The 27490-nt window shown below is 49.5% G+C and overlaps 1 protein-coding gene across 1 annotated transcript in view; it reads left to right on the forward strand.

Moving 5' to 3' along the window:
* LOC108401799 (zinc finger protein 541-like) overlaps positions 1–17867 on the forward strand; it is a 22630-nt gene extending 4763 nt beyond the window's left edge. The window contains 14 exon segments of the mRNA XM_073226354.1: positions 829–1816; positions 1818–1950; positions 1953–2191; positions 3861–3919; positions 4185–4344; positions 5665–5989; positions 9656–9719; positions 10310–10452; positions 10827–10930; positions 12123–12198; positions 12755–12843; positions 14940–15083; positions 15245–15423; positions 15532–17867. Of these exon segments, the coding sequence (XP_073082455.1) occupies positions 829–1816; positions 1818–1950; positions 1953–2191; positions 3861–3919; positions 4185–4344; positions 5665–5989; positions 9656–9719; positions 10310–10452; positions 10827–10930; positions 12123–12198; positions 12755–12843; positions 14940–15083; positions 15245–15423; positions 15532–15766 (2938 nt within the window). The 3' untranslated portion in view covers positions 15767–17867.
* Positions 17868–27490: the final 9623 nt, after the last annotated feature.

A 27490-nucleotide genomic window follows, 5' to 3' on the forward strand; every position in this document is an offset into this window, starting at 1 on the left:
GAAGGGCTCTGTCATTTATCAGACATGCCCCATGTGCCGCATTATTAGGACTGTCTGGAGTAGCGTGTTGGGAATGCGGAGGGTATTTACTGATCTGTTTATGTTATTAATATAGATATAAGTATGACATAAACATAGGACATATTTGTATTCATTTATTTTATAGGAGGTACATTTGACTGTTTTCTAGAATGTTCTGATTGGGCATCTGTAAATTGTATTTTTTCCTGTGGGGGGTTTCAAGCAGCTGTCTCCTTATAGGAATTCTATGGTAGGGGAAAGACTCCTTTGTCAAAGGCAGGATGCTCCCCAAATGAGCTTTTCCTCAAATGTATTCTGCAAAACTTGGTTCTTGAGGGCGCTAAGAGGGGCTATTTCAGAAAACAGTCCTGTGGGCAACTATGTTTCAGAGACAGGGCAGGTTAAGCAGATGACGCTGTATCGATCTACCTGCTATGTGGCTTTTACATTTGCTCCCGTGAACCTCCAAGAAGCACATGCTGCTCTGTCGGGGCTGACTTGCCAGCTGAGCCCATGGCCTCGGGGAGCCACTCTAGAGGGCTGGTGTTCCTTGGGAACCCATTCTGGGGAACTCTGGCCTGCCTTCTGTTGATTTTTCTCTCAGATAAGGGGTTTGCTTAACGGTGAGGGAGAGGGGCACCCTTTCCAGATGCTTTGACCGTAGCTGGGGGCTGAGCACAGGCTCTGAACTGTGGTTCTGAGCTCCACTGCCCCTTGGGAGCACTGTTGAGGGAGTCAGGCTCGGGACCCTGCAGTGGGAGGCTGAGCCCCAGTGACCTCTGACTCCCTTCTCGTGTGTGACTCCAGGACGAGGCACATGCTCACCCACCAGAAGACCAAGCCCTTTGCGTGCATGGAGCAGGGCTGCAGCATGAGCTGCGGTGATGACCGCTCCCTACGCCGGCACTACGAGATCCAGCACGGCTTGTGCATCGTGATGGAGCGGCCACCCCAGCTACCACCCACCCTGGTGAGTGGGCAGGAGGGTGGGACCCTGCCAGCCGGCCTGCCTCTGATCCAAGGTCAGGCAGCGCCTGCCAGCGCTGACCCTTCAAACCACAACTTACAGTGGCTCCAGAACCTGCCAGGCTGCCCCGCGAGTGAAGGGAACGATGTGTTTACCATCCAGAAGCCAACATCAGTGTCCCCTCAGGAGGGCTCTGAGTCTGGGCCCAGGCCCAGCAGCACCTCCGTGACGGGGGAGCCCTCGCCCAGCGGTGGCCGCAGGCTGGAGGATGCACTGCCCCTCCCCCCCACCGACCTGAAGGCACCTGGGGAGGCCTCAGATGGCCCTGGATATGCCAGCGAGGAACGGGACACCAGGGCTTCCAAGAAGAGCGATTCTGACAGCGACTCCTGCGGGCTGTCGTCTGACAACACGACGCTGCTCTACGGGCAGTTGTTCCTGAAGTCGCGGGAGTGTCTGGTAAGTCCAGGGCAGATGCAGGTGTTCCAGATGATCACCAAGTCCCAGGTGTTCATCTCTGGCTCCCAGGTGGCTGTGGCCTCCTCCCAGCATGCTGCGCCTGAGGGCAAGCAGGCTGCGCTGAAGCCACTGCAGGGGCCGCGGCCACACCAGCCCCCACCACTGGCACCCACAGTTAACTCCTTCCATCCTGGCCCTGCAAACCCAGAGCCAGAGGGATCCCCGCCCCACAAGAGAAAAACCACGCCCGCCTTCCCCGGGGAGGCCTTGCCTGGCAGCAATCGACGAGACACGTAGGGAGGACCAGAAGTGGCCCCTGCACCATGGGAACCCTGTGGACCCAGACGTCCCCTCTCTGGCCAAGCAGCTGAGATCCACGAAAGGGCCCTTAGACCTGGGGGACATCCTCCCCACAGGGGGCCCATGGCAGACCCAGCTGGGTGGGGACAATCCTGCCGGAGCCCAGCTCCCAGGTAAGCAGGCCCAGGTGGAGAATGGCCTGGCCTTGGGGCCATGAAAGGTGCAAAGGGCCCGGCCTGCTCCCGGGGCAGAGGCCGCAGGCTGTTCTCTGGCAACATGTGGGCCCAATGTTTCTTGGACTTCCAGAAGGAGAAGGTGAAAATGGACACACACTGTGCAGCCTCTCCCAGCCAGGTGGCCATGGCCTCCTTCTCATCGGCCGGGCCTTCAGTGGACACCCCGCAGGACTCAAAGTCCAAGCTGATGATACCCAGCAGGACCCAGGTACCTGACTTTATGCTGTGAGATGAGAGACTCACTCATCACTTGTTTCCGAATTTCTGAGTGTCCAGACATTTTATTTAGTGCCTGTGAGACCTCAGACCCAGTTTTACAGAGGGGAAGTGAAGGTTCAGAGACATCATGGGGCCCCACCAACCTTCCCTGCACAAAAGCCAGGATGAAGGCTTTGCAGAGGCGCGGGGACGCCCTGTGTCGCCTTTCCTCACTGAGTTTTCTCTGCTTGCCCTCCTTTTGCCCATCTCTTCCTTCTGGGTTTGCCCCTCAAACTCTTCAGAGGATATAAAGGGAGAGTTCCTTCCCCCTCAGTATTCCTGCATGAGATGCCATCTCTGGCCGTGGGGCAGGGGTGCCCACATGTGTCAGCACTTGTGCAGCATTAGCCTGGTTCCTGCCCAGGTGGTGGCCACGCGGACCTGGGCGCCAGGCGGTCAGCCGCTTCTCTTTGCGACGTGCTCACGTCTAGCACCTGACAGCTGCATCCTCTTTTTTTTTAAACACCTTTAATATTCATATGCCATCTAATTGACCATTTTAAATCACACCATCTGGTGATTTTTAGTATACTCACAAAGGTTGTGCACCATTACCACTTTTTCCACAACATTTTTCATCACCACAGAAATTAACCCCACACCCTTACTTGTCCCCCCAGATCTCCCCATAACCTCCCAGCCCCTGGCACCATGAATCTACCTCTGTCACTATGGATTTGCCTGCTCTGGACACTTCATATAATTGAAATCATGCACTGTGGCCTTCCATGTCTGCCTTCTTCCACTCAGCATAATGTTTTCAAAGTTCACTCATGTTGTAGCATATGCCAGGCTTCGCTCCTTTTTATGTAAGAATAATACTCCATTGTGTGGATACATCGCATTTTGTTCATTTCTTCATCGGTTGATGGCCATTTCGGTTGTTTCCACTTCTTGGCCATTGTGAATAGTGCCTCTGTGAGCATTCATACAAGTCTTTGTGGGGACATACATTTTCATTTCCCTTGGGAAAGACCTAGGGGTGGGATAATTAGTTCATGGGGTAGCTCTGTGCTTAACCATCTGAGAAGCTGCCAGGCTTTTCCAAAGTAGTTGCGCCATTTCACTTTCACATCCCCATCCTCGGAGGACGAGCGCACCGATTTCTCCACAACCTCATCAGCACTTGCTATTGTAAAATTTTTTTTTACCATAGCCGTTCTAGTGGGTGTGAGGTGCTGCCCCATCACTGTCTGACTCACGTGGCTCAAACGGCTGGTGGTGCTGAGCATCTTTTCTTGTGCTTATCGGCCATTCATATGTCTTCAGTTTGGTGTCTGTTCGTATCCTTTGCCCATTTTTGAACTGGGTTATTTGACTTTTGTTGAGCTGTAAGAGTTCTTTATGTATTGTACATACAAGACCCTTATGAGATGTGTAACGTGTAATGATTTTCTCCCATTCTCTGGGTTCTTACTTTCTTGATGGTGTCCCTTGATGCAGGGAAGTTTTAAGTTTTGATGAGTCCAGTTTGTTTTCTTTCTGTGTCGTCCAAGAAAGGATGGCCTAATCCAAGGTCAAGGAGCCACACCTGTGTTGTCTTCTCAGCACTTTGTAGTTTTAGTCCTTGCATCTGCCTCATCTTTGATATGTCAGCTCAGATGTATTTTCATCTTCAGGGTGGAAATACCTACCAGCTCCCCGATCCAGTGAAGGAGGAGAGCACGGCAGGCGGATGGTAAGTTCAGAAGCCCCTCCCTGCCGGGCCTGGGGGCTCAACCCCTCGGGAGTCCTCGGGGGCTTTTATGTGCTGGCCTTGGGCGAGTGAGCTCTGGATGCTTCAGCCCTTAAGAGGTGCCCGCCAGGCCATGAAGGAAGGGGGTATCGTCTCCATTTCTGGGGATTCATCGAGAGTTGTCAGTGGATCAGACTTAGAAGAAAACAGAGAATCCAGGGGTGGAGTCCCCTTCCCCAGTTCTCCCCCCTGCCGTGTCTCTCCACAGTAACCAGCAAAACGGAGGCCCTGCAGACTGGGCAGAGGCAAGGAGCACGTGTGTCTGCAGGAACTGCAGCCAGATGTTTCACACACAGGAGGGGCTGACCAGCCACACGTGTTTTCCCAACAACCAGTGGCTGCCACCTCGAGGGAAACAGGACCAGCAGGTGAAGGGGCGCGCGCAGTAGGTTCTGTGCTCGCCGGGCGCTCACAGGCTTTGGGGGAGAGGGTCAGTGGCTGGGTGTCATGGTCTCAGGATGGAGGCACCCTCCCAGGGAAGCCTGGGCAGGGACCAGGGGTCAGGCTGCGCTGCTCTGGGGGGCAGGCCGGCGCTTGAGCCTGGAGCAGCCTCTCTGCCGCCTGCCTACGGTTACTCTTACTCTGCCATCTCTTCCTGTGTTTAGGTGTCAGGCACAGAGTTTTTCAAGCCTCTGAGTCAGGCGCTGAGGGTGGAGGTGGAGGCGCAGACCCTCCCAGGAGCCATGAGGCCCCCAGACGGCACGAGCACAGCTCCTCTGGGGATGTCTCTGGGCCCAGTGAGCCAGCCCCTGGGGAGCACAGCCAAGCTGGGTGCTGGTTGGTCCACTTTCTTCCCACTGCTTCCGACACAACCTGCCAGTGGAAGCCATGGGCAGAGCCCAAACCAAGCACCATAAAAAATCTTCTCTCTACAAAAGCTTGGCTTGCACATTCATTCATTCATTCACCTTCTGAGCCGGCCCTGTGGGGGCACTACTAGGGACACCATGGTGACAGGGACGGCCCCAGCCTGTCCTCCTGGGGCTCCCAGTCCATGCGAGTAGATGAACCCATGCTAGGCAGTGAGGACTCAGACTGGGCTGGGCTGGGAGGGGGAGCAGAGGGACTGAGGGGACACCAGAGACCCCGCCTGAGGAGGTCAAGGAGGACTTCCTGGAGGAGGGGGTCAGAGCTGAGACCTGGGGAATGCGGAGCAGAAGATTGGCAGAAAGAGGGGAGATTGTGTGGAGGTGGATAAGACATGTAAGTTCACAGGATCAGCCATTGCAGCCTGGACTGGAGGGTCCCACCTGGAGAAGCCCCCTCCAGCGGGCGACGGGGTGCATAGATCCACTTGTCCATCTCATGGAGCTGCGGTCATTTTTCATTTTGTCGTACTGTTGCACTCCAACTCCGGCCTCATCTCTAACTGCCAGTCATTGTACCAACTTGACGCTGGCCTCATACATCTCCAAAACCCTTTGTATCTGGGCCTCTCCCTGGGGGGTGGGCACATGAGGAAGCTTCCGGCATCATCCATCCAGGCCGAGAATCCGGGGTCTGGCTCCGGCGTGGTGGCCGCGCTCAGCTCCCTTGCTGAGCTCGGCTCGGACAGGGGTGTTGGGTGTTACGTTTCCCTCCAGCTCCGTGGGCAGTGCCCTTGCCGGTGCTCGCACCCCCTTGAAGACTGAGCTGTGCACATGTGACCCCCAAGTCACCCCCCTGTGGCTTTGAATTCTCTTCTCCAGGGACAGGACGGAGACCAGAAGGAGAGAGATGCGGAGGAGACCAGCCAGCCCAGAAAGCGGAGAAAGCGTCCGCAGCCCGAGGCATCGTTCCTGCCTCCTGCCCCTTCTGCCTCTGGGGGGCCGGGCCCTGAAGAAGGCCACCAGAGCTGCCTGAGGTCTCCGGTGCTCCTGGTGGACCACTCCCTGCAGGGACTGTGCCCGTGCTCTCCCGATACACGGCCCCCGGTGCTCAGCCCCATCCGGGAGGGGTCTGGGCTGGATTCCAGCACTCTCCGTTCCATGTCCACTCAGGCTGGTCCTGACAAACTCATCAGCACTGAGCTTGGTGAGTGAGGCTGGGGCCCGTCACCTCTGACCATCACACTGCAGGCCTGCGATGGGCCAGATCCACCTCGACGTGTAGCATTTGGTCCAGGCGTTCTCTCTGGCCTGCGGCTGTGTCTGGCCTGGGCGACCCGTGGCTGCTCAGAGGTATCCCAGGCCATGTGGAACCAGCAGCCTTCTAGGTGCTGAGAATTTTACAGGCGGAAGGAAAATATAGAGGCCGTTTAGCCCGACCACCCTTCTGCCTGACCATAGTTATTTTAGATTTTTCTTCTTTTTTAATACGGACAGTTACTGCTATAAGTTCCCTTGGAGCATTGCATAAGCCACATTCCATAAGTTTGAGTATGTTATGTTCTTTTTTCCTTTATCTCAAAATATTTCCTTATTTCTCTTTTGATTTCTTCGTAAATACACTGATTATTGAGGAGTGTGTTGTTTTATTTCCACATATTTGTGAATTTTCCAAATTGTCTCCTTTTATTGATTTCTAATGTAATTCTACTGTAGTCACAGAACATGCTTTGTATTAAGTTGGTCCTTTCAAATTTATTGGGACATGTTTTATGAGCTAGAATATGTTCTGTCCTGAAGAATGTCCCATGTGCACTTGAGAAGAATATATTCTACTGCTGTTGGGTGGAACGCACCAAAAATGTTCCTGTGTCTTGTTTTATCCCGTGTGGTTCTCCTGTCCACTACTGCAAGTGCTGAAATCTCCAACTATTGTTTTGAATTGTGTATTTCATACTCAATTGTGTCAGTTTCTGCTTCATGTATTTTTGGACTCTTGTTTTTAGGGGCATATATGCTTGTAATTGTCATAACTTCCGGATGGTGTGATTGTTTTTCTCATGATATGACTACAATGTTATTTATCATCACTGCAATAATTTTATCATAATCTCTAGGTTTTTCTGTTTTAAAGTCTAAGTGGCCTAACAGCACCATTCTGCCTCTTTTAAGGTTGTTTACTTGGTATATATTTTCTGTCCTTGTATTTTCAAAATGCTTGTGTTTTTTAAAATAAACCATGTTTCCTATAGATAATATTAGTGGGATCATACATTTTTTATCTAATGTGACAAACTCTGCATTTTGATTGGTTTATTCAATCCAGTGTCATTTGATGTTACATTGATATGGGGAGGTTTACATTTGCCATCATGCATTTCATTCTCTGTATGTCCCTCGCCTTTTCCTCCTTCTGTTCCTCTATTCAGGCTTACTTATGTACTAAGCATTTTCTATTGTAACATTTTAATTCCTTTAGCTTTTCATGTTTTTCTTAGTCCTTTCTTAGTGGTTCCTCTATGACGTAAAATTACATCTTAATATCATCAGAATCTGTTCAGATGTATATAACTTACAGTGAAATACAGAAATGCTACTCCTATAGACCTCCATTTCTCCTAACCCTTTTGCTTTTATTATTTATATATCTACATAATATATGTATGTGTGTGGGTGTATAAACCCAGCAATACATTAAATCTTATATTATATGGATTTGTATTATGGAACCAAAACTGAGAGAATAAAGGAAAGCAAGCATTCTTTCTACAGTTTGTTATATAACATTTTTGGTTACCATTTCTCATCTCTTCATTTATTCCTGTGGATTTGAGGTACTGTATGGAGTGTTATTTCTTTACTCCAATGCATCTCCCCTTTGTTGTGCTGTTGTTGTCATATACATGTATATAAACTACAGGCCTATAACAGTAGTGTTCTATGCATTTACTTTTTAAATCAAGAAAAGAGAAAAAATATGCAATTATACTCTTATAATTACCTATATAAGTACATTTACCAGTGTTTTTGTTTGTTTGTTTGGAGTCAGATTACTATCTCACGTCATTTTCTCTTTCAGTCTGAAGAACTTCCTGCAGTATTTATTTTCATTGTGGAGGTGCAATTCACATGTCATACAATTCATCCCTTTAAAATACACAACACAGTGGTGGTTGGTATATTCACAGAGCTGTGCCACCGTTGCTATCATCAACTTTCTGATATTTCCATCATGTCCCAAGGAAGCCCTGTGCTCAGGAGTCGCTCTTGTTCCCCCCAATCCCGACCCTGTCCCCAGCCGTAGGTAACCACGAATGAATTTTCTGTCCTCCAGGCTCGGCTCTTCTGGACATTTCGTATAAGTGGGAATCACACAATGTGTGTTTCTTTGTGTTTTCTTGCAGTTAGCATGAAAGCCTAGGGTTTCACCCATGTTGTGTATATCAGAAGTTCATATCTTTTCATGGTGAATAATTGTCTCCCCTTAATGTTCCTTGTAAGACAGGTCTGCTGGCAACAAGTTTCCTCAGTTTTTATTTACCTAAGGATGTCTTTTCCCACCTTCATTTTTGAAAGGTAATTTGCTGGATATAAGATTCTTGGTTGAGCTTTTACTTCCAGCAATGAGATCATATTGTCCCACTGCCTTCCAACTGCTATCATGTCCGATGAGCAGTCAGCTGTTAGTCTTACTATAGTGCGCATGTATGTCACGTTATTTTTCTCTTTTTGCTTTCAAGATCTTTATCTTTGGCTTTCAGTATTTTGCCTATGATGTGCCCAGATGGAGAGTTCTTTGTGTTTATGCTACTTGGAGTTTATAGAGTTTCTTGGATGTATGTATTGTTTTTTTATCACATTTTGGGCATTTTCTGCCATTAAATATTTTTCTGTTCCTTTCTCCACTCCTTGTATTCCCATTGGACGTGTTGCTGTACTTATTGGTGGCCTACATTTCTCTGTGGCTCTTCATTTTCCTTCAATCATTTATTTTTCTCTCTGTTCTCCAAAATCCATAATCTCCATGCATTTAGCTTTAAGTTGGCTGCTGGTTACTTCTGCCAGCTCAAATCTACACTTTGGTTATTGTTCTTAACTCCAAGATTTCCATTTGGTTCTTTAAAAACAAAAACAACTTCTCCCTCTTAATAGTATTCTCTCTTTGATGAGCATTTTTCATTGTAACTTCCTTTAGTTCTTTAGGCATGAGAGGTGGGAGGAGAGGGACCCCCTGTGTCCCTGGCTGCACCTTCCTGGAGTAGAGCCCTCCAAGTAGAGCTTCTGATACACAGTTTATTCATCTTGCTTAACTGAGACTTTATATTCCTTGGTTAGTAACTCCCCGTTTCCCGTGACGCTAACCCTGGCCACCACCATTCCACCGTTTGGTTATATGAATTTGACTGTTTTAGATACTACATGTTAAGTGTATTCACGCAGTATTTCTCTTTCTCTGACTGGCTTATTTCATTTAATGTTCTCAAGGGGTTCATCCATGTTGTTGCATATTGCAAAATTTAGTTTTTTAAATGCTAAGTAGGGTTCCATTGTATGTATAAACCACACCATTCTTTACCCATTCATATGTCGATGGGCATCTTGGTTGTTTCCACATCTTAGCTATTGCGAATCACGTTGCAGTGCACATGGGAGTGCAGGTGTCTCTTTGAGAGCCTGACTTCCGTCCTTTTGTGTCAGTACCCACAAGTGGGGTTCCTGGATCATATGGTAGTTCTATTAGTGTTCTGAGGGAGCTCCCGACCTTGCGAGCTTGGAACCCGTACTTTCAGCTGGTCCACAAAAGGCAGGCAGAAGGGGCCCCTGCATCACTTCCAGTCAGTGCTCCTGAAGCTTGGTGTTGCATGTTTTCTAGATCAAGTGAATGACTCTTCTGGCATCTGTGCGATCAAGGATGACACAGAGCTCAGCACTGAACCGTGAGTTGGAACAGTCTTAGAACCTGGGGGTCCTTCCAAAATGGGGATATTTTTACCCTCCTTGTGTTCCCCCAGAGCTCCTTCCTCCCAGGGGGGTAGCTACTCTCTGGGAGAGAAGTGGTGGATTTCTCTGGGTGTTTGTGGGTAGTTCCTCCAATATTCCTTCTTTCTGGGCATCCCATAGTTGGGCCCATGGGAACAAATGCCCAGGACCCTGGGGTTCTAGGTAGAATTGGTGATGGCACATGTGAGGCTTGAGTATCCATGGAATGTGACGAGAGGGATGTGGCCATGGGTGTAGAAGCATGCCAGCCATCAGCATACACCTCCCCTGTCCTGGAACTACAGAGGGGCACCTGAGGGAGATACCTGGTGATAAAGAAAATTGGAGGAAGGGAGTGTAGCCGGACGGTATCTAGAACACTTGTCCATGTCTGTCAGGGGTGGCGAATACTCCCCAGATGCATCTGGGAGATGACAGAGGTTTCCGCAGAGCAGGGCTCTGGCCGGAGAGCAGGGCACGTCACACATCTCCGTCTTATTTCCCATCTTAGTCACATGTGTATGTCTCGTCTGTGGCCTCATTTCAGATGCATCCGGATTGGTAGCGACTTCCAGGCCGAGATCCCGGAGCTCCAGGAGCGCCCTACGACCGCGCCCGGTGAAGATGGTGCCTCTCTGGTCTGGAAGCCATCGGATGACATGATGACCAATCGAGAAACACAGAATAGAGGTGGCTGAGACATGGGGGCCGAATTCCCAAGGGTATCCCCCTTCCCTCATCTCCAAGGAGATCCTCCTCCCAGGCCTCACTGGGACCAAGAAGTAGTATCCCTGGGTGCGGCACCCGGCTGCGGGACCAGGGCTTCTCCTCCCGCCCCCCATTCTCCTCATGCGGTAACCAGCCAGGCCATCCTGAGCAGGTGCCAGGAGCAGCGCTTCTGCCCTTCCTCCTTGTCCTTCCCTTGGCCTGCTTTTCAGGGAGCTGTGAGAGAGACAGGGACAAGGAGCCCCTCTCTGCTTTTGGGGACGTCTCCTCCCCGGCATTCCCTGACTCCCTGTGTCTCCCGTCTTTCATGCTCTGCTGGGGACGTTTGCTGGCAACAGTGACTGAGCTCTGCAACTTGGCCTGCTCCAGCACGATGCCAGGAGGGGGCACCAACCTGGAGCTCGCTCTGCACTGCCTGCACGAGGCCCAGGGCGAAGTCCCGGTGAGCTGGAGGCAGGGGTGGGCTTGGCGGGTCCCTGGGATGCCCCTGCCGTGCTGAGCCTGGGAATCTGGTGCATGTAACGTGCCATCTGCAGGCTTTGCGGCTCATGAAAACTGAAAAAGGCCACCCATCCTTTTCCCCAGTGGCTGTGGGGTTGATCTCCTTGTCAGTTGTAGGGCAAGTGTGCAGATGGGGCCCAGTTAGTCAGTCATTTACCTGGGGCAGCAGCAGAGCACCAGGTTCCTCCAAGGTCGCAGGGGCAGGGTGAGTGGAGCCGAGTAGACTGACTCAGGTCCTGCACTGATCTGGTTTATCGATGGAGCTTTATCTTTTTGATTAAAAACCCACGTACGAAAACCCCTGATGCAACAAAAATATCTGCTTCCTCCAAGGACCCGCTTCACAATCCTGTAGTTTAGAAAATAAAAAGTCCCACTGTGAGTAGTGGGGAGGGAAGTCATGTCACCCGAGTTAGGGCCCCAGGAGTCAGTGTCGGCAACTGTGCTTTTCCTCAGGTTGCAAGGCAGGTGGCGGCGCAGAGTGGGTGCTCAGCCGAGGAACCAGCACATGTGTGTTGGCCCTCTTGAGTGTTGTGGTCCTGGGGCAGGCCCGGCTTTGGAGCCCCCCTCGGTCTAATGCTCTGCCTCCACCATTTTTGAAATTAACGAATTTTCGAAAAGGGGCCTGCGTTTTCATTCTGCGCTGGGCCCTGCAGGTTCCACGGCCCGTCCCGATCAGGTTTACACTGGTGAGAGAGACAAAATCCTGCTCCGTGGGGCTTACATTTTAATTTTAGGACAAAGGGTAATCTGTTTTCAAAAATTGTTTGTGGTTAGTGCTATGAAGGAAATACAACGGGGCGTGGCACAGGCAGGGCCCCTACAAATGCCAGTCATTGGCGAAGGAAGGAGCTGGTGCCGAATAAATCCACCACTGCTTCCTTCGTTGAGAAAACCCTACTGAGAAAAACCCCAGCTGCACTCAGCAGTATGCGTAGTGACGGAGCGGGTACGTCCACTGCAGCTCACAGGCCGCGGCCAGTCCACGGCCCCACCACGCGCTGAGTAGCCCTGGAGCGAGGGAGGCTTTAGGGGGGCCTGTCAGTGCTTTTCAAATGAATGAAAGGTGGAAGGCAGGCCTCCGCCTCACCTGCCCTCCCTCAGAAAGACGCCCGCTTTCCTTCCTGCTCCAGGTGGCCCTAGAGACCTTGCTACTCAGCGGACCCCAGAAGCCACCGACTCACCCACTGGCTGACTACCACTATGCAGGTACTGGAGCGAGGCTGCGGGAGTGGGTGTGCCCGGCTAGTACTCGGGAGCCGGTTAGTCTTGACAGCAGGCTCTGCTTGTGCCCCTGGGCGTACTCTTGGGGCCCTCCTTGTCCTGCCTTTCCAGAAGGGCATTTCCTCCCGGGGGGACCTCAGTGGGTGCCTCTTTCTCCTGGCTGGGTCCTCCCTTCCCCCTTCCAGTGCAGTGGTTCCCTCAGGGGCTGTGCCCAGCCAGGAAAGGGATCCCCTGGCCAGGGAGAGGTGAAGGCGGGCTCAGATGCAGTGGCTGAGCACCCCAGCCTGGGAGTCAGGCAACTGGGAGTCCCTACCTCCCGTTGGCAAGTCTGTTAACCAATGGAAGCCTTCTTATTGCATCTGTAAAGTGGGGATAGTATTGGTCCCAACCTGCTAAGGTTTTCCTAAGGATTGTATGAGATAAAACAGAATTCTTGGCACATAATTGGTACTCGGTAACGACAGCTTTAAAAAGGGCAGGCTGCATTTCCGCCATGGCTGCGGCTGCAGAACTGTTCTTTTCTCTCCTGTTTCTCCGATAGGTTCAGCCGTCTGGACCCCCACAGAGAAGGAGCTGTTTAATAAGGCATTCCAGGCTCATAAGAACAACTTTTCCTTGATACACAAGATGGTAAGGTGTACGTGGGTGGGCTGGTGTAGACGTGGCCTCGTCTCACACCGCTGAGCCGAGCCAGAGCTGGAGGGCCTATTGGGGTGACATGCTGTTCACACTGTAAACTGCTTGTGGTTTATAAAGCCATTGATGTGAACACCTCCAGACAGTACAGAAATGCCATCACGTGCTCAAAGCCCTCCGCACCCATCGCCGTCATCCTACTTCTGAATGATGACCTCTGATTTTCGTTGGGCACCTCAGGCATTTGCCCATACAGATCTTATGTGCATATACACATGTATTTAGAAAAGGATGTGAACATACTACACTTAATGTCTGCTGATGTTTTTTGTTCTTTTAACTTAATATGCACAAAAACTGCACGTAACCAAAATGTAAGATTTCATGTTTTCACATATTTATACCTGCAAAACCATCACCATGATCAAGATAAGAAACACATTCATCACCCCCAAAAGGTTCCTCCTACCCCTGTGATAAATCCCTTTTTCCTATCACCCCTGTCCCTAATCACCTCCTTATCTTCTTTCTGTCACTATAAGTTAGTTTGCATTTTCCAGTGTTTTCTATCAATCCTGCAGCATGGGCACTGCTTGTCTGCCTTGTGTGGCTTCTTACACTCAGCATCACTATTTTGAGGTCCATCCGTGTTACTGTGTGGACCCTTTTTCTTGCTGAGGAGTATTCCATTGTGTGGATGTAACACAGTTCATTTAATCATTCCCCTATTGAGGGACATCTGTGGGGTATCCAGGTATCTGTAATTATAAATAAACCTGCTGTGAACATTCACATTCAAATCTCTAGGTGACCAAGTAGTGTTGGTGGCGGGGAGGGCGGTAAATACTTAGGAAAGGAATGAGTGGCTCACATGATAGGGGTACATTGAACTTTTTCAAGAAAGTGCCTTTTCATCTACATCTTCCAGGCGGTTCTTTACCCAGTTTTGGGCCACCTCATACGCACAAGCTGGTCAGCACGTTGCCGAACGCTGGAGGGGAGCGCCCCCCAGATCTCTGGAAGTTTCCTCTGGGCAGCTCTCTTCCCTGTCCTGCCTTGTCCTGTGAACTCTCACCGCCTTGTTCCCCCAGAATCCTCCCTCCCATCTCAGCTCAGGAAGCCCACCTGGCTCTGCCCGGACCCCTCTCCCCGGGCCGTGGCCTGGAAACTCTCTCAGGGTGTAGTGTGTAGGGACTGGTAGCTTATTTTCTGTCTCTCAGAAACACTTGTTCTTGGCTTCCCTAGCGTCTTCCCAAACATCATTTCACTCATTTTGACTGTTTCTTCTCATTGTTTTGAAAGGGAAGGTCAATGTAGCTCCTGCTGCTCCATCTTGTTTGGAAGCAGAAGTCCAAGTTTTTTTTTTTTCTAACGTAGTGATATTTCTTAGGCAGAGGATTTACTACTCTGGCTCCTAGTGTTTGAAGGTATACAGAGCTGAAAAAATTTCATATGTAGAAAAATATTTTCTGAAGTGAGCTCCACATCTTAAACGGCCAATTTCATTTTCCTGAGAAATTGTCTTCCTAGAGCAATTAAACTTTCCTGTTCTGCTTTCCTTTTACAGAAGTTATTATTCATGGGGTCCATTCTTAGTGGGGGGAGAGCACGTGGTGGGGTCTGAATGCCCAAGGATCTGACTGTGCCCTCAAAACCCCCTCCTCCTCTCCTGGGCCTCCTACCTCTGCACTGCAGGGCGCTGCCTGGCTCCTGCCAAGGCTTTGTGGTATCTGCTGCTGAGGGCAGCCTGCTGCAGAGAGTCCCAGCTGGTAAATGCATAGCCATTAGGCCTGATGTCACAGTGAGCACCTGTGTAGGGAGCCCTCGTGTACACCTTCCCGTAGGGAAGGCCTCCCGGGACTGACTTGGGGCTCATAGAGCGTGCAGAGCTTGGACGGTGCTGGCTACGGCGGCGTCCCCGAGCCCGTCATCAGCAGCAGGACTCTGTGCTTCTGTGCTCCTTGTAGCCCAGGGGCGTGCCAAGCCCAAGGGGAGAGACATTCCAGGAGAGCTTTCAGGAAGTGACTGGCCCCACGGCGAGGGGGCGTGTGGGGCAGTGCCCAAAGCCCGCTGCTGTTTTCTTTCACCAGGTCCAGACAAAGTCGGTGGCCCAGTGTGTAGAATATTACTACACCTGGAAAAAGAGGGTCCGGTTTACTACATCTTCTCGGGCCCCGGGACTGAAAAAGAGCGTCAAAAGGAAGCTGGCCGAGGCAGACCCCACAGAAACAAAGGTAGGGGATTCTGGGGCAGGGCGGTCTCACTGGAGTTCAGTGCTGGTCTGGACAGCTACTGGCCACCCAGTCGGGGTGGGGAAGGGGCCCCCACAGGGGAAAGCATCTCCCTCGGAAGGGTGGAAGGTCGGCACCTGATGTCATTTCTGCCCCTTCTGCAGGCCACTGCCAGCCCTGAGAAGAGACGCAACCACCATTCAACCCCTGATCTGAAGATGGAGACGGAGAGCTGCAGGGGACAATCTGTGGCCAACACCAGCCCAAATGCTGCTCCCAAGCAGACCCCTGAGCCTCTGGGGTGCGTCCAGGGCCAAGGCGCTCCCTGTGGGGAGTGTGAGAGGTGGGCACCAGCCCTGTCCCCGGATGCACCCGCACAGCCTGCCCTGTCCCCGTGGGCCCTCAGCCCAGCTTCCCCTGCTCTGACCCGTGTCCTCTGCTGACTCTTCAGGGTGTTTGACAAGATGTGCACTCACTACGTCCACATGAAGCGGCACCGAAATGAAGACCCAGTGGAAACAACTGTCGGGGAGGAGAGGCCAGCGAAGGCCTTTAAGGTGGAAGAGGAGGAGAAGGAGGAGAAGGAGGAGGAGAAGGAGGAGGAAGGGGGGACGGGGGCTGACATGGGCCCCTTGCAGGGCGATTTGGGCCGTGAGCCGGGGTCAGGCAGCCCGTCATTGGGATGAGGACCTCGGGCCCCATCACCTCTCCCTTCCGCCTCCCCGAGGAGTCCAGGGCATCCCTCTGCCTCCACCCCCACCTCCCCTGCGCCCCACTGACCAGCCCAGCTTGCAGACCTGCGTGAGAAGCGCCATCAGCGGACACTGTGGCATCCTCGTCAGCTGGTGCCAGAGGCCCCGGCCCCTTTACGTGTGCCCTGTGCCTTCAGACCATAGTCTTGTGATGACTTGGCTCATTGTTATTTTTTTTTTCCATGTCAATCTGTAAACCCTATTAAGTTTTGTTCTGAAGCAGCTGTCTTCTGGCTTCTCTGGCCTGTTGAGCCAGCAAAGGCTTTAGGGCTCCTGCCACTCGCAGCAGGAATAAATAAGCAAAGAGGTGGTTTTAGCTACTGCTTTGGGCCCTAAGGACAGAAGAGTTGGCAGTGTAGTGACCAGCAGTCAGGACATGACGGGGGTTCCAGTGTGTCCGGGGTGACGTCAGGGTCTCCCAGCAGCGGCCAGCTCAGCATGCGGATCGCAGCAGGGATGAGGATCCCCCCTTCTGCCCTGAGGTCCAAACCAGAGGGCACAGGAAAGAGCACGTTCCTCGCTCCTTCCTCGTGCCCCTTTTTAAGAGCGGGGAGAGCTTGTAACGGTCTCCAGAAGAAGGCCTCTGGGTCCATTGGTCAGGACTGGGGCCCATGCTCTTTCTAAACTGATCCCTGGCCGTAGGAAGGGCAACATATACAATATAACCAATAATATTATAGCATCTTGGATGCTAATGGGGAACTCCACTTGGTGTCGCAAGCATCTGGTGACGTATGTAATCACTGGGTCACTGGGTTGGACATTTGAAAGTAATATAATGCTGCATATCAATTTTATTCCAATTAAATTTTTTTAAAAGACTATAAAGCAATATTTGTTTTGGACATTACACAAGCAAGAAATAAACTACTGTCATACTTGAGCGACTGAAGGGTTGGCTTGTTTTAGAGATTGTTCTGACAGCTAGTATTAACCAGAATATTTGGCAATACCTGCCATGATCCTGTGTCCCTACCAGATATCAGGAATACTGAGGAAAAACTTTTCATGTACACTCTGGGAAATATTTTCCAGGCAAAGCTAAAAAAGAATTTAAAATCAGGTATTATCAGTGAAACTTCAGGCTCTTGATTCATAAAATGCACTGTTTATTTTGATTTGGCCACAGTTCAAGCTCTCACTAACAGTTTTTGTTATTATTTTGTTTGGTTTTTTTTAAGAATAACTTTTAGAACAACTACTCTAGATAACAATAGTAAGAAGAAATTAGAAAAGATCCTGACAAGGTGGAGGGAATCAGAACAATGAGCCGGGCCTTGCTGATTACCCTGTGCATTTACATACATGCCAGTATGCTCAGGTCCTAAGCACTGGTTAGAAATTAATAAAACAATATACATCTTAACTATGACTGTATCACTTTCACAAGCTACAAGTCTCCATTAAAGATTCTTTAAAGTTCTAATTTGAATGTTGCCAAATCTAATTAAAAAATTAGTTTATATTTACTTACATAATAATGTAAAATCAGTGGTGCCACCTAAGAGTCTACTCACCCAATTTAAATGTGTCCCATTTTGCACTAAATTAAAGTTATGACATATTTTACCATATTAAATATATTTGAATGAGTTGGTCTGACAATTTAACCTTAATATATTATCATAGGATGTATAATAATAGCATAATTAGTATCGGGCGGTGTTTGTGACCCGTATCTAAGCCACCCACAGCTCTCACATTACATCCTGTGCTGTGCACAACAGCATATGATGAGCAAGTAAATACAGAGGACAAATAGTTTTCCAGGGACCCATTTGGGTTTTCATTCATCTCTTCTTAGAAGTTGAGGAGCCCCTGTTCCCTCTTAAGTCCCCCCGTGGTCTTGGATGCACACTGTCAAGGTGGGACCTACGGCCAGGGCAGTCACAGCAAGCCACCTCCAAGAGGGGTCCCCATCATCTATATATGGGGGTCAAAGTTGAGTGCCAGATCACATGTTAAAAGTAGTTTGTAGTCAACCGAATTACGCGTATTTCGGCTTGATAGCCAGTACCCCCCTTTTAGCCGTTCCCTTATGCCCAGCTGCATTCTGGTTTAATATACACCACAGCACACTCTGTGCTCAAAGAGACTCCCCTACCCCAGAGAACAGTGTTCTGTCTAACCGGAAAGACGTCACAGTATGGACACGGGTCACCACTCAGATGCTTTCTCATAAATACAAATATGTTCCAGGTTTCTGAAGATGAGGCTGGACGAGCTTCCTGGGAAATCCGTGAGCCGACAGAGGGGGATGATGGACAGCGCTCTCAGGGACACCTGTCCAAATAAGGGACGTGGACACACAGAAATGACTGGCCCACACTCACACACAGGTATTAAATGGGTTTAAGCGTCATCAGATAGAACCTCAGCTTACAGGTGACACGCCGCTACCAGCACTCACTGGGGAAGCCTCATGGGGATGGACGTAGGGGCTGACATTTCCAAGACCTGAAGGAAGACTTGGAAAATTACTCTGTTTAAAAAAAGCAGAAACCTACAACTTTCAATAACTCTTTAATAAACACAGGAGCTTCAAAACTTCCCACCTGGGTACGCATTGCTCAGAAAAACCGAAAACTTCTTACTAAATAAAAATGTGAGCAGTGCCTAAAAAAATTGGCAAAGGAATGACAGAGACTTTCTGACAACTCACAATGAACCACGGATACTATTTGTTTCATTTTCCAGGAGGAACATCACAGTGAGAAAAATCTGTGAATTAACAGGTTGATTTACTTTAGACGTTCATGAAGAAGCTTGGAACATCAATAAGACATGTCTTCCTAAATGCGCACCTGTGGCAAAGGCAATATGCTCCCTAAATATTCCACCTGTTCCCCCACATTCCCCAGACTGGGCAGTTAGGTTGGGCCATATGACAGTTCTGACCAGCAAGCTGTGGGCACAAGTGACGTGGGTCACTTTTAGGCCAAAGGATGGAAGAGCTGGTACATGACCTTCTGGCTGTGTCCTTTCCTGTTGGGATGACGGAGGGGACCATGAGTTGCAGATGCTGCAGCTACGAGATGTGAAAAGCTCCTGCCCTCAGTCTGGCTCCCTGAATGGCTGTGTGGGGCACACCAACACTGCCAACTCCTGCTGGGCATGTACAGTGAAAAAGAAACAAGCCTTTGTGTGTTAAGTCACACAGAAAGATGGAAGATGGGGCTATTCAGTCCCTGAAGCATATCTTAAATAAAATTATATCTGAAGTTCAAAAACCTCAAAATCCTCACCTACCCAGCCTCACAGGGCTCCAGATGCTGTGCTTCTGAAGCTTCCTCCCACACTGGGAGCCGGGCAGGGCACTCCGCAGGGCACGGCTCCACCATGGCATGCTGGCAACCTGGCCCATCCCCACACCGGCCACAGAAGGCAAAGCGGAACCGCAGACTGGCCCGGGTCTTGGTGGGATGCCCCGTAATTCCTCCTGAAGTGAAGGAAGACGAGCGGTGCTGTGGGCAGCTGCCAAGCAGCAGCTTCTCCTCTATGTTCCCGCATGTGGGAGTGGGGTGGGGGGGCTGCCACAAGACCGTTTCCCATGCGCCACCCGTGTTTGGGTGAGCACAGGATTTCCCCTTCCCTCCCTGCCCCGCAGGGCACAGCTGCAGGCTTCTGTGTCTGTCAGACTACGTGGCTGTAACTGGGGGACGGCTCCCCCAGCGGAGTGACCCCCGCCCAGGCCTCCTGCCGGCTGCTCCCTGTGCTTCAGGCTCACCCTGTGTCAGGGCGAAGGAGGTGGGGACCTGGTGCCCTGCTGGCCTGACGCCTGCTGTCTGTGTTATACACGTGTGAATCCACCTGGACTCCTGTCTCCTCAGCGGCCAAGTGCCTGAAGCCTGGGCATCCAGGCGGGCAGCTGCGCTCCTAGTCACGGCCCCCGACCTGCTGCTGGGGATGCCTGACCTCTGATCACAGCGCAGGGCCTTCACGATGACCACCGGCTGTTCAGCCTCGGACGGGTTTGTGCTGGGACACCCCTCTCCCGCCTGGAGAATGAAGTGGGGCTCCAAGCAGGCCAGCCCTCTGATGGGACGTTGAAGAGCAGATGAGCCAGGCTGATTTCCCTTCCTTTTAATGTCTTCGACACTTTAATAAAGGCAGCAAAGTTAGAAGGCGCCAGCAAGGACCCCAGTTCGGCCACATGGGGTGACATTCTGTGTCCGACGTGTGCTGACTGCTGCAACAGTAAGAGAATGCCAACGCCCTGCCTCACACGCAGCGGGATGGTGTGTGGCATTTCCTACCTTGACGTTCCAATGAACCAGAAACATGTATCACAAGGATGAATCATTTCTTCCAAATCAGTCAGTGGTGATGCTAACACTAACCTGCCTGAACATTAACAAACATGAATGGTACACAAATCCATTTACTAACTGGCAGCCATCAGGCACTGTGTGAGAGAGAGGGCTTACAGAGATCAACAGCATTCCATCTTTGGATGTAAACCAAGAGTTCTCCAAGATGGGCAACGTTTCCGACTTGCCAGCGAGATCCAGAAACATATTCCGGTTCACAGGTCTGTGGATGTGAGATGACTTATAGGCAACTTTGTGGCAGGTGAACCGTCTGTGCTTGTTACAAAGGCACAGCCCCACAGAGCCGTATCCGTCACAATCACACAGCAAGGCCATGCCCTATGGACCCCCAAGAACGGCGGCGGGGTTTCGCGTCTCTCAAGTTCACAAATATCCCAGTGAGAGTCAAAACCAACAAGACAAATTTTGATGGTTGCCAGGGAGAGATTTTCTCAGAAAGAGAAAGGGAAACAAATGCCTCATATAATTTCTGGAAGGAAAACATCATTTCTTTATAGGACTTGGAAATATGTTGCTCTACAGATGATTTTGAGCAAAGACTGGTGAGTAGAAATCTGTGTTATTTCAAAGCCATGAATTCTTTGTAAGTAACATTTTGGTATCTAATGCAAAAAACCAGATGTTACCGGTACACAAATGATTGATGACTCAACGCCCGACCCCCCACTGCCTCTCACCGCCCTTTGGAAAAGCCTTTGGCACCTCTCGGGGACGCCCACCCGCCTCTACCCTAGAGCCCCCGTCTCCCCCACAGAGCTCGGCTCCCAGCCCAAGACTCTCATGCTCAGGTGACCTGCTTTCCTTATCATTGTCAACCAGCCTCTCCAGTTGTGTCCACACGGCACCACATCACATTCATACAGCAGAGTGATTATTTTTCTTTGCAGATTGTCTAGTACTAACATTATAACAAAAGGCCTTTATGACAAAGGGCCAATACCAACACAAAATTTGTGCAGTTAAACAAAATCAAATTTGTTTATTAGACAGCTAAGAAGTAATATTCCTACTAAATTTGAACAAGATTAATAAAACTCTTCCCTCATCTTTCACTGTTCAATACAGTACAAACGAGCAGTTATTCCTGGAAAAATGGTGAAGTTGCAGACAGTTGCCTCTCCTTCCTCCAGACCCCAGGGCGTCTGTGCACCCATTTCCCTTCCCACATGCCCCAGCCCCAGGCTCCAGATGGCCTAACGCATCAGGTTGGCATTATGTAAATTGATAATCTGTCGCATTTTCATATTGTCACTTTTATTGAACACTGTGAAACACATATTTCAAGTATCAATGTATCTCATGTTAGTGTAGATAGAACTGGAAAATATCCTTTTAATCAACATGTGTCAAAATATTTTTGACAGCTCACAGATCCGTATTTTCCCAAATTCATAAATACAGGATACACACCATTTCAAAACATTCAAATTATGTGGCTAAATGTTTGCCTTTCCATCAAAAATTTAGGGCATAGCGTCCACACACAAAGCTTAGAAGTCCGCACTCCGCACCTCAGCTCACACATTTCTCCCGTGCTGTCTCCAGTCTGTCAAATGTCTGTTCCTCTAAGACCAACTCTTCAAAAGCCAGCGTGCATGAATCAAGGCTCTTCATGCTCCCCTCGGTCCACCCGGGTAATCTGGTGGGGCAGCCTGTGGGTCTGTCTCCAGGGGGAAGGAAACACAGGCTCTCAAGAGTGCACACTGGATGTGTGCACAGGAGCTGAGGGGTCAGTCCGTGTGGACTCACGCCTTCGCGGAGGAAGCACGACCGAGATGCACACGGATGGAGAGGGATCTGGTGAGAGGAAGGCTGTGAAAGGACAGAAGGAACGCAGCACGGGGTGCCTGCAGGGAAGGGAGGCGCCCCAGGAGGAAGAGGGTTAAGGCTGGTAGAAAACTACCTGCTGCCCGGGCGGTGGGTGCGAATAACATGAAAGCCCTACAGGGAAGGCAGGGCAGGAGCCGTGTCCAGGGGTAAGAAAGATGGGCCACGGGCAAGATTTACATAAGAAAGGGGCTTGGGAACAACGTTACCGAACACGAGATCATCAGCGATGCTGACCTGGGGAGCTAAACATGACCCTGCCTTAATGTGGCCCTTACACAGCACATGATTTTTTGTTTCCCTTCTTTCTCTACAACCAGAGAGGTGTTGTGGAAGAAAAAGAAGGAAAGGTTAAAGAGAAAGACAACACTGAGTGCAACAATAGTCAAAGATCCAGAGCATTCCTTACCCGTCAAAGACAGTCTTTCCTTTGGATGTTCATTTGGCACTCGTTTCATAGCCTTGCATCACCGATCCGGTAGTGTGGGGCAGAAAGCAATATTATCTAAAATAAGAACACGGGTGATACATGCCAGCTAAGCTCCTCAGGGCGTGCAAAATGATATATTATTAGATCTAAAGCAGAAAAAATAAGGAAATGAAAATTTTTGATCTTTCCATTTCAGTGATCAATGGTGAAACATTTGGACTCCATTTGAACAACAAAAATAAAAGGTCTCTGGATGACAAGCATCTCATTCAAATGGAATTTCATGAGGCTATAAAACGGCAGGGCCTCCACGTAAATGCCACCAAAGCCCCAGGAATGTGAGAGAAAAACCACCAGTCAGGAAAACTGGCTCTCAGTGCTCAGACGCAGCAGCAGTGATTCCCAGCAATTCCATTCTCGGCTTTTCTTGGAATAACAAACTCCGGAAAGAGACAAGGCGTGCAGTGCTCTGCTGACGTGGCGACGGGAGAAACCTCGGCCAGCAGCGACAGGACGGACTGGGCAGATTGGCCGCCGGCAGCCCTGGGACCCAAGCCATCAGCAAGCTCCAAGCTTGAGGAAGGCTCACCTGGGCATCTTCAGAAGACAGACTGACCGTGAGACTCAAGGCCGCAGTCAGAGGGCAACTAGAAGAAGGGCAGCTAGTGTCCAAACATCTGCTCCAGTTCTGAACCTTCCTTGAAGCTTCCAAACCCCTGTTTTCATTTAATGCTGTTGGCCTTTGAACTGTTCAGACACAGAATTTTATGAATGGTGATGGGGAAAGGGGGTGGTGAGGCCAGGCTGAAATATGGCAGCGTGGCTGTTCTGTGCTGTCAGTCGGGGAAGAAACGTGGAAGCTGAAGGTGGTGACAGGCCAGTGGTGATCAAAGTAAAAGCCTATCTCCAGGCTGATTCGCGTAAACCAGGACTGCAAGGGAGGGGCTTTTCTTAAATATTTCCAAGTTTGGAGACTACGCACACACCCCATGTTCACTTACATCAAGGGCCCTTGTGATCAAAATACATTCTCTTCACTCAGTTGACTCATAAATCTAATGTCGTATGTTTAAAAACAATGTACAGTCAGAAATCATTGAATTTTTTTCTTTTGTTGGGTGTTATTGTTGAGTTTTCTTTCTTTTTTATCACCAACAGTTCCAATTCTGGACCACAAAACGATCTGTGAAAGTCAACCTTCTTGATTTCTAAGCCTTCATGCAAAGTTATTCATCCAGGAAAAAGAAGTGGGTGACAGTTGACTGCAAGAATCGACGCAATCACCCCAGATGTGAATATAACCAGCTATTGTATGGATGGTGTCAAGTGGTTCTCCAAGTGGTTCAGGGGCCTCAGATGGTCTCTGGGACCCGATCGGGGGCCCATGACGTCAGTCTATCTTCTCATCGTACTAGGATGTCATCTGCCTTTTTCGCTCTCACACTTCACAACTGTAGACTTTTCCAGAGGCTACGTGCCTCCAGATGAAGTCAGCGCTCTGCAGCTAATGGAATGGGCTTGTATATTCACGTACTTCAAAACTTCCCAATTGTATTTGATAAATTCTCACTTATTAATAACACAATAAACATTGGTAGATATAATGCACCTGAACAAGAGCTTTTTGGAGTCTTCAAAAACTTAAAATGTAAAGGGTTCTGAGAGCAAACTTCTATTAGAGACAGGAGGAGTCTTCAGGGAGCCCTTCCACGCGACACCTTACCGACTAGTGACTCAGTGACGCAGAACCATGCAAGCAGCTGGGTATGTTTAAAAAATCAAAAATGTAAATATCCTTTACGTCTTTTTTTTACCTGAGTGGTAGAATTCTAGTGATCTCTAGTTCTCACCGGCAGCCTGGCTTTTTCCTCCCCTGGAATTACACTTGAGAAGGAATTCATCTCATCCAACACCCACTGCTCCCCCATTCTGCATTTGCAAGGAAACCCTTTTTGAACCCCCACCATGACTGTCACTCACTGAGCCTCTTAATCACGTACTTCCTGGCCCATTACCTTCTCCCCAGTGTGGTGATCACTCCCACTTCTTTTACTCATTTCCGATTATTTACAACCTATGTGCTCTTTTTCAAATTTGAAGTGATCTATTTCAAAAGCTGCGTGTTACGGCCTCTCCTGTGATGTCCTGCCCCCGGCTCCCCGCCTGGCCGGCGGAAGGACTCCCACGAGCTGGGTCTGGTCTGCGTCTTCTCCCTCCACAGACGTGGGTGTGGGCTTGGTGGGGAACAGCTTCTGTTCAACTACAGGGTTTGTTTACACGGTTTCAACCCACCAAGACTGAGATTTATAGGGTTTTTTCCCCCCTTTCCTTTAAGACTAGCACAGAGAATATGTTTGGTGATTGAACTGAATATGGGGCTGTTAATTTAGAAATTGAAAATTTGAGAGATAAAGGGAAGCAAAAAGCAAATGAACAAAATCACGAAGCTACAATTACTATGTATAATACACTAAATCCGATTCTGAACTTCCTGAAGGCTAAGGTAGAAAATAGAGGTTTGACTTCATTGGTTCCAGGCCCCCACCTACTAGAATAGGTGCTTAATCAATACTCCTTGGAAACTAATGCCTCTTCTCTGAGGACAAAGGCTGACTTTCTGTTCAGTGATATACTGGACATCACTGAAGACGCATCTCAAGAGAATGAGCTATCACCTCACACCAGGTAGGATGGTCAGCACAGAAAAGACTAGGAGCAGCAAATGCTGGCGAGCATGTGGAGAAAGGGGAACCCTCCTACACTGCTGGTGGGAATGTAAGCTAGTTCAACCATTGTGGAAAGCAGTATGGAGGTTCCTCAAAAAACTAAAAATAGAAATACCATTCAACCCGGGAATTCCACTCCTAGGAATTTACCCAAAGAAAACAGCTTCTCAGATTCAAGAAGACATATGCACCCCCATGTTTACGGCAGCACTATTTACAATGGCCAAGATATGAAAGCAACCTAAGTGTCCACCAGTAGATGAATGGATAAAGAAAAGGTGGTACATATACACCATAGAATACTATTCGGCCATAAGAAAGAAACAAATCCTACCATTTACAACAACATGGATGGAGCTGGAGGGTATTATGCTCAGTGAAATAAGTCAGGCAGAGAAAGACAAGTGCCAAATGATTTCCCTCATCTGTGGAGTATAAGAACAAAGCAAAACTGAAGGAACAAAAATAGCAGCAGACTCACACACTCCAAGAAGGGACTAGAGGTTACCAAAGGGAAGGGGTGGGGGAGGGTGGGTGGGGAGGGAGGGAGAAGGGGATTGAGGGGTATCATGATTGGTGCACATGGTGTGTCTGGGGTCACAGGGAAGACAGTGTAGCTCTGAGAGGACAAATAGGGACTCTGTGGCCTTACTACATCGATGGACAGTGACTGCAGTGGGGTATGGGGGAGCCACTCGATAATAACAGTGAATGTAATAACCACATTGTTTTCCTTGCGAAACCTTCAAAAGAATGTGTATCAATGATACCTTAATAAAAATAAATTAATTAAAACAAAAATGTAACGGCAGGTCATGACAGCAAAACAAACAAATTTTTTTAAATTCTGGGACCTATACCCTCACTCAAATCTTTTTAATATTGGAGAAGGAAAACTCAAGTCATAATATATGGTGAGAACTTTTTTCACTGATAAACATTATACCAATAGTTTTGTGCAAGATGTTTCCTTGGGTTAATACTAGCACACCATTACCGTCAGTCACTGCCCCACAGATGAACTGACTGTTCCATCTGCACACATCCCAGAAGCCTCTGCGGAAAACCGAAGGAACAAGCTCACAGTCAGCACCTACTGTGTGCTGGGAGCTCCACGTGTACGTTCACGTAAGCTCCCTACACATGTGGGGAGCAGGCGCCATCATGAGCGGCTCCAGCGCTGCGAGACTGATACTCCTCAGCACGGGACAGTGTGGCCAGAGTCGCGCAGGGGCCAGGGGAGCAAGCGTTCACTGCCAGGTCTGCCTGACCCCAAGACCCCCGCCGGCCCCTCTCTACTAGGCCGCCTCCTGGAAGCCATCCCCTGCTATCAAAAACCTTCCAAAACCACACCTGCGTCACGGACCCCCGCTGACCCAGAGATATTAACTGCAAGGATTCTCCAAGCATTTTCCCCCTACCTTTCCCAAGAATCTGTCAAGTAAAATGACCTAAGAGCAAGAATCTTTTCTTTTAAAAGGAATTTAGACAACAAAACCCTTCATTTATATTTTGCTTTTTCATCACCAACTTTGCTGTAATTTAGAAAAGCAAAAGCTTAGCCGCCTAGCTTTTTATAGCTGGGATGGTACGGGGAGGAAGGATTTCGGCAATTACACACACGCAAGGGCAGAAAATGCCAAAGCCCCAGAATACGCCAGACTTCCCCAGGGGGCGGTGAGGGAAGGTGTCCAGGAGCCCCGCCCGCTGCCTGCGCCCCCACCAGCCACGGCGCTGAGGGGAAGGAAGGCGGAGGGAAGACACTTTGTCACATCGATCTGCGTGCCCTCAGCTGTCCCTGACGGCTGCTCTAGATCAAAAAAGGCCAGATAATGCTTGGCACATCTGATTTTCAAAATGGGTGCATAACTGTGTGTGCTGTGTTTAAAATGGAATTTTTAAAAAGGCTAGAAAGAAATACAGCCAAAGGTTAAACAGAACTTACACCCGGATAGTGTGGGATTACCAACTGTGAGTTCCAGCTGCGTTTTTCGACTTCTTCCAAAATTATCAGATGTTATTCTTATAAGAAATGTCTATGTAACTGCCTGTGGTATATCAGTTTAAATATTTCCATTTTCAAGTTTTAAAGAAGTTGGAACTAGAGGGAACTACCCAGAACAGCTGCTTTCTGATGAGCCCCAGAAAACTGAAGTCACGGAGGGGATTCGACTACTACAGACGCAAACCGCCTGGGATGTGTTTGCCCGGGTCGCCCTGTTCCTGGTGGGAGGCCAGCAGGCCAGAAGACCTATGTCACTATAAGCTTTCAACCTTTTGTGCCAGGACTCTTCCTGTAACTGGGGTCTCTTTCTCGTTTCATCATCAATTTTCAAATTTCTAA

The sequence above is a fragment of the Manis javanica genome, chromosome 17 (assembly GCF_040802235.1).
Source record: "Manis javanica isolate MJ-LG chromosome 17, MJ_LKY, whole genome shotgun sequence".
NCBI classification, from domain to species: domain Eukaryota; kingdom Metazoa; phylum Chordata; class Mammalia; order Pholidota; family Manidae; genus Manis; species Manis javanica.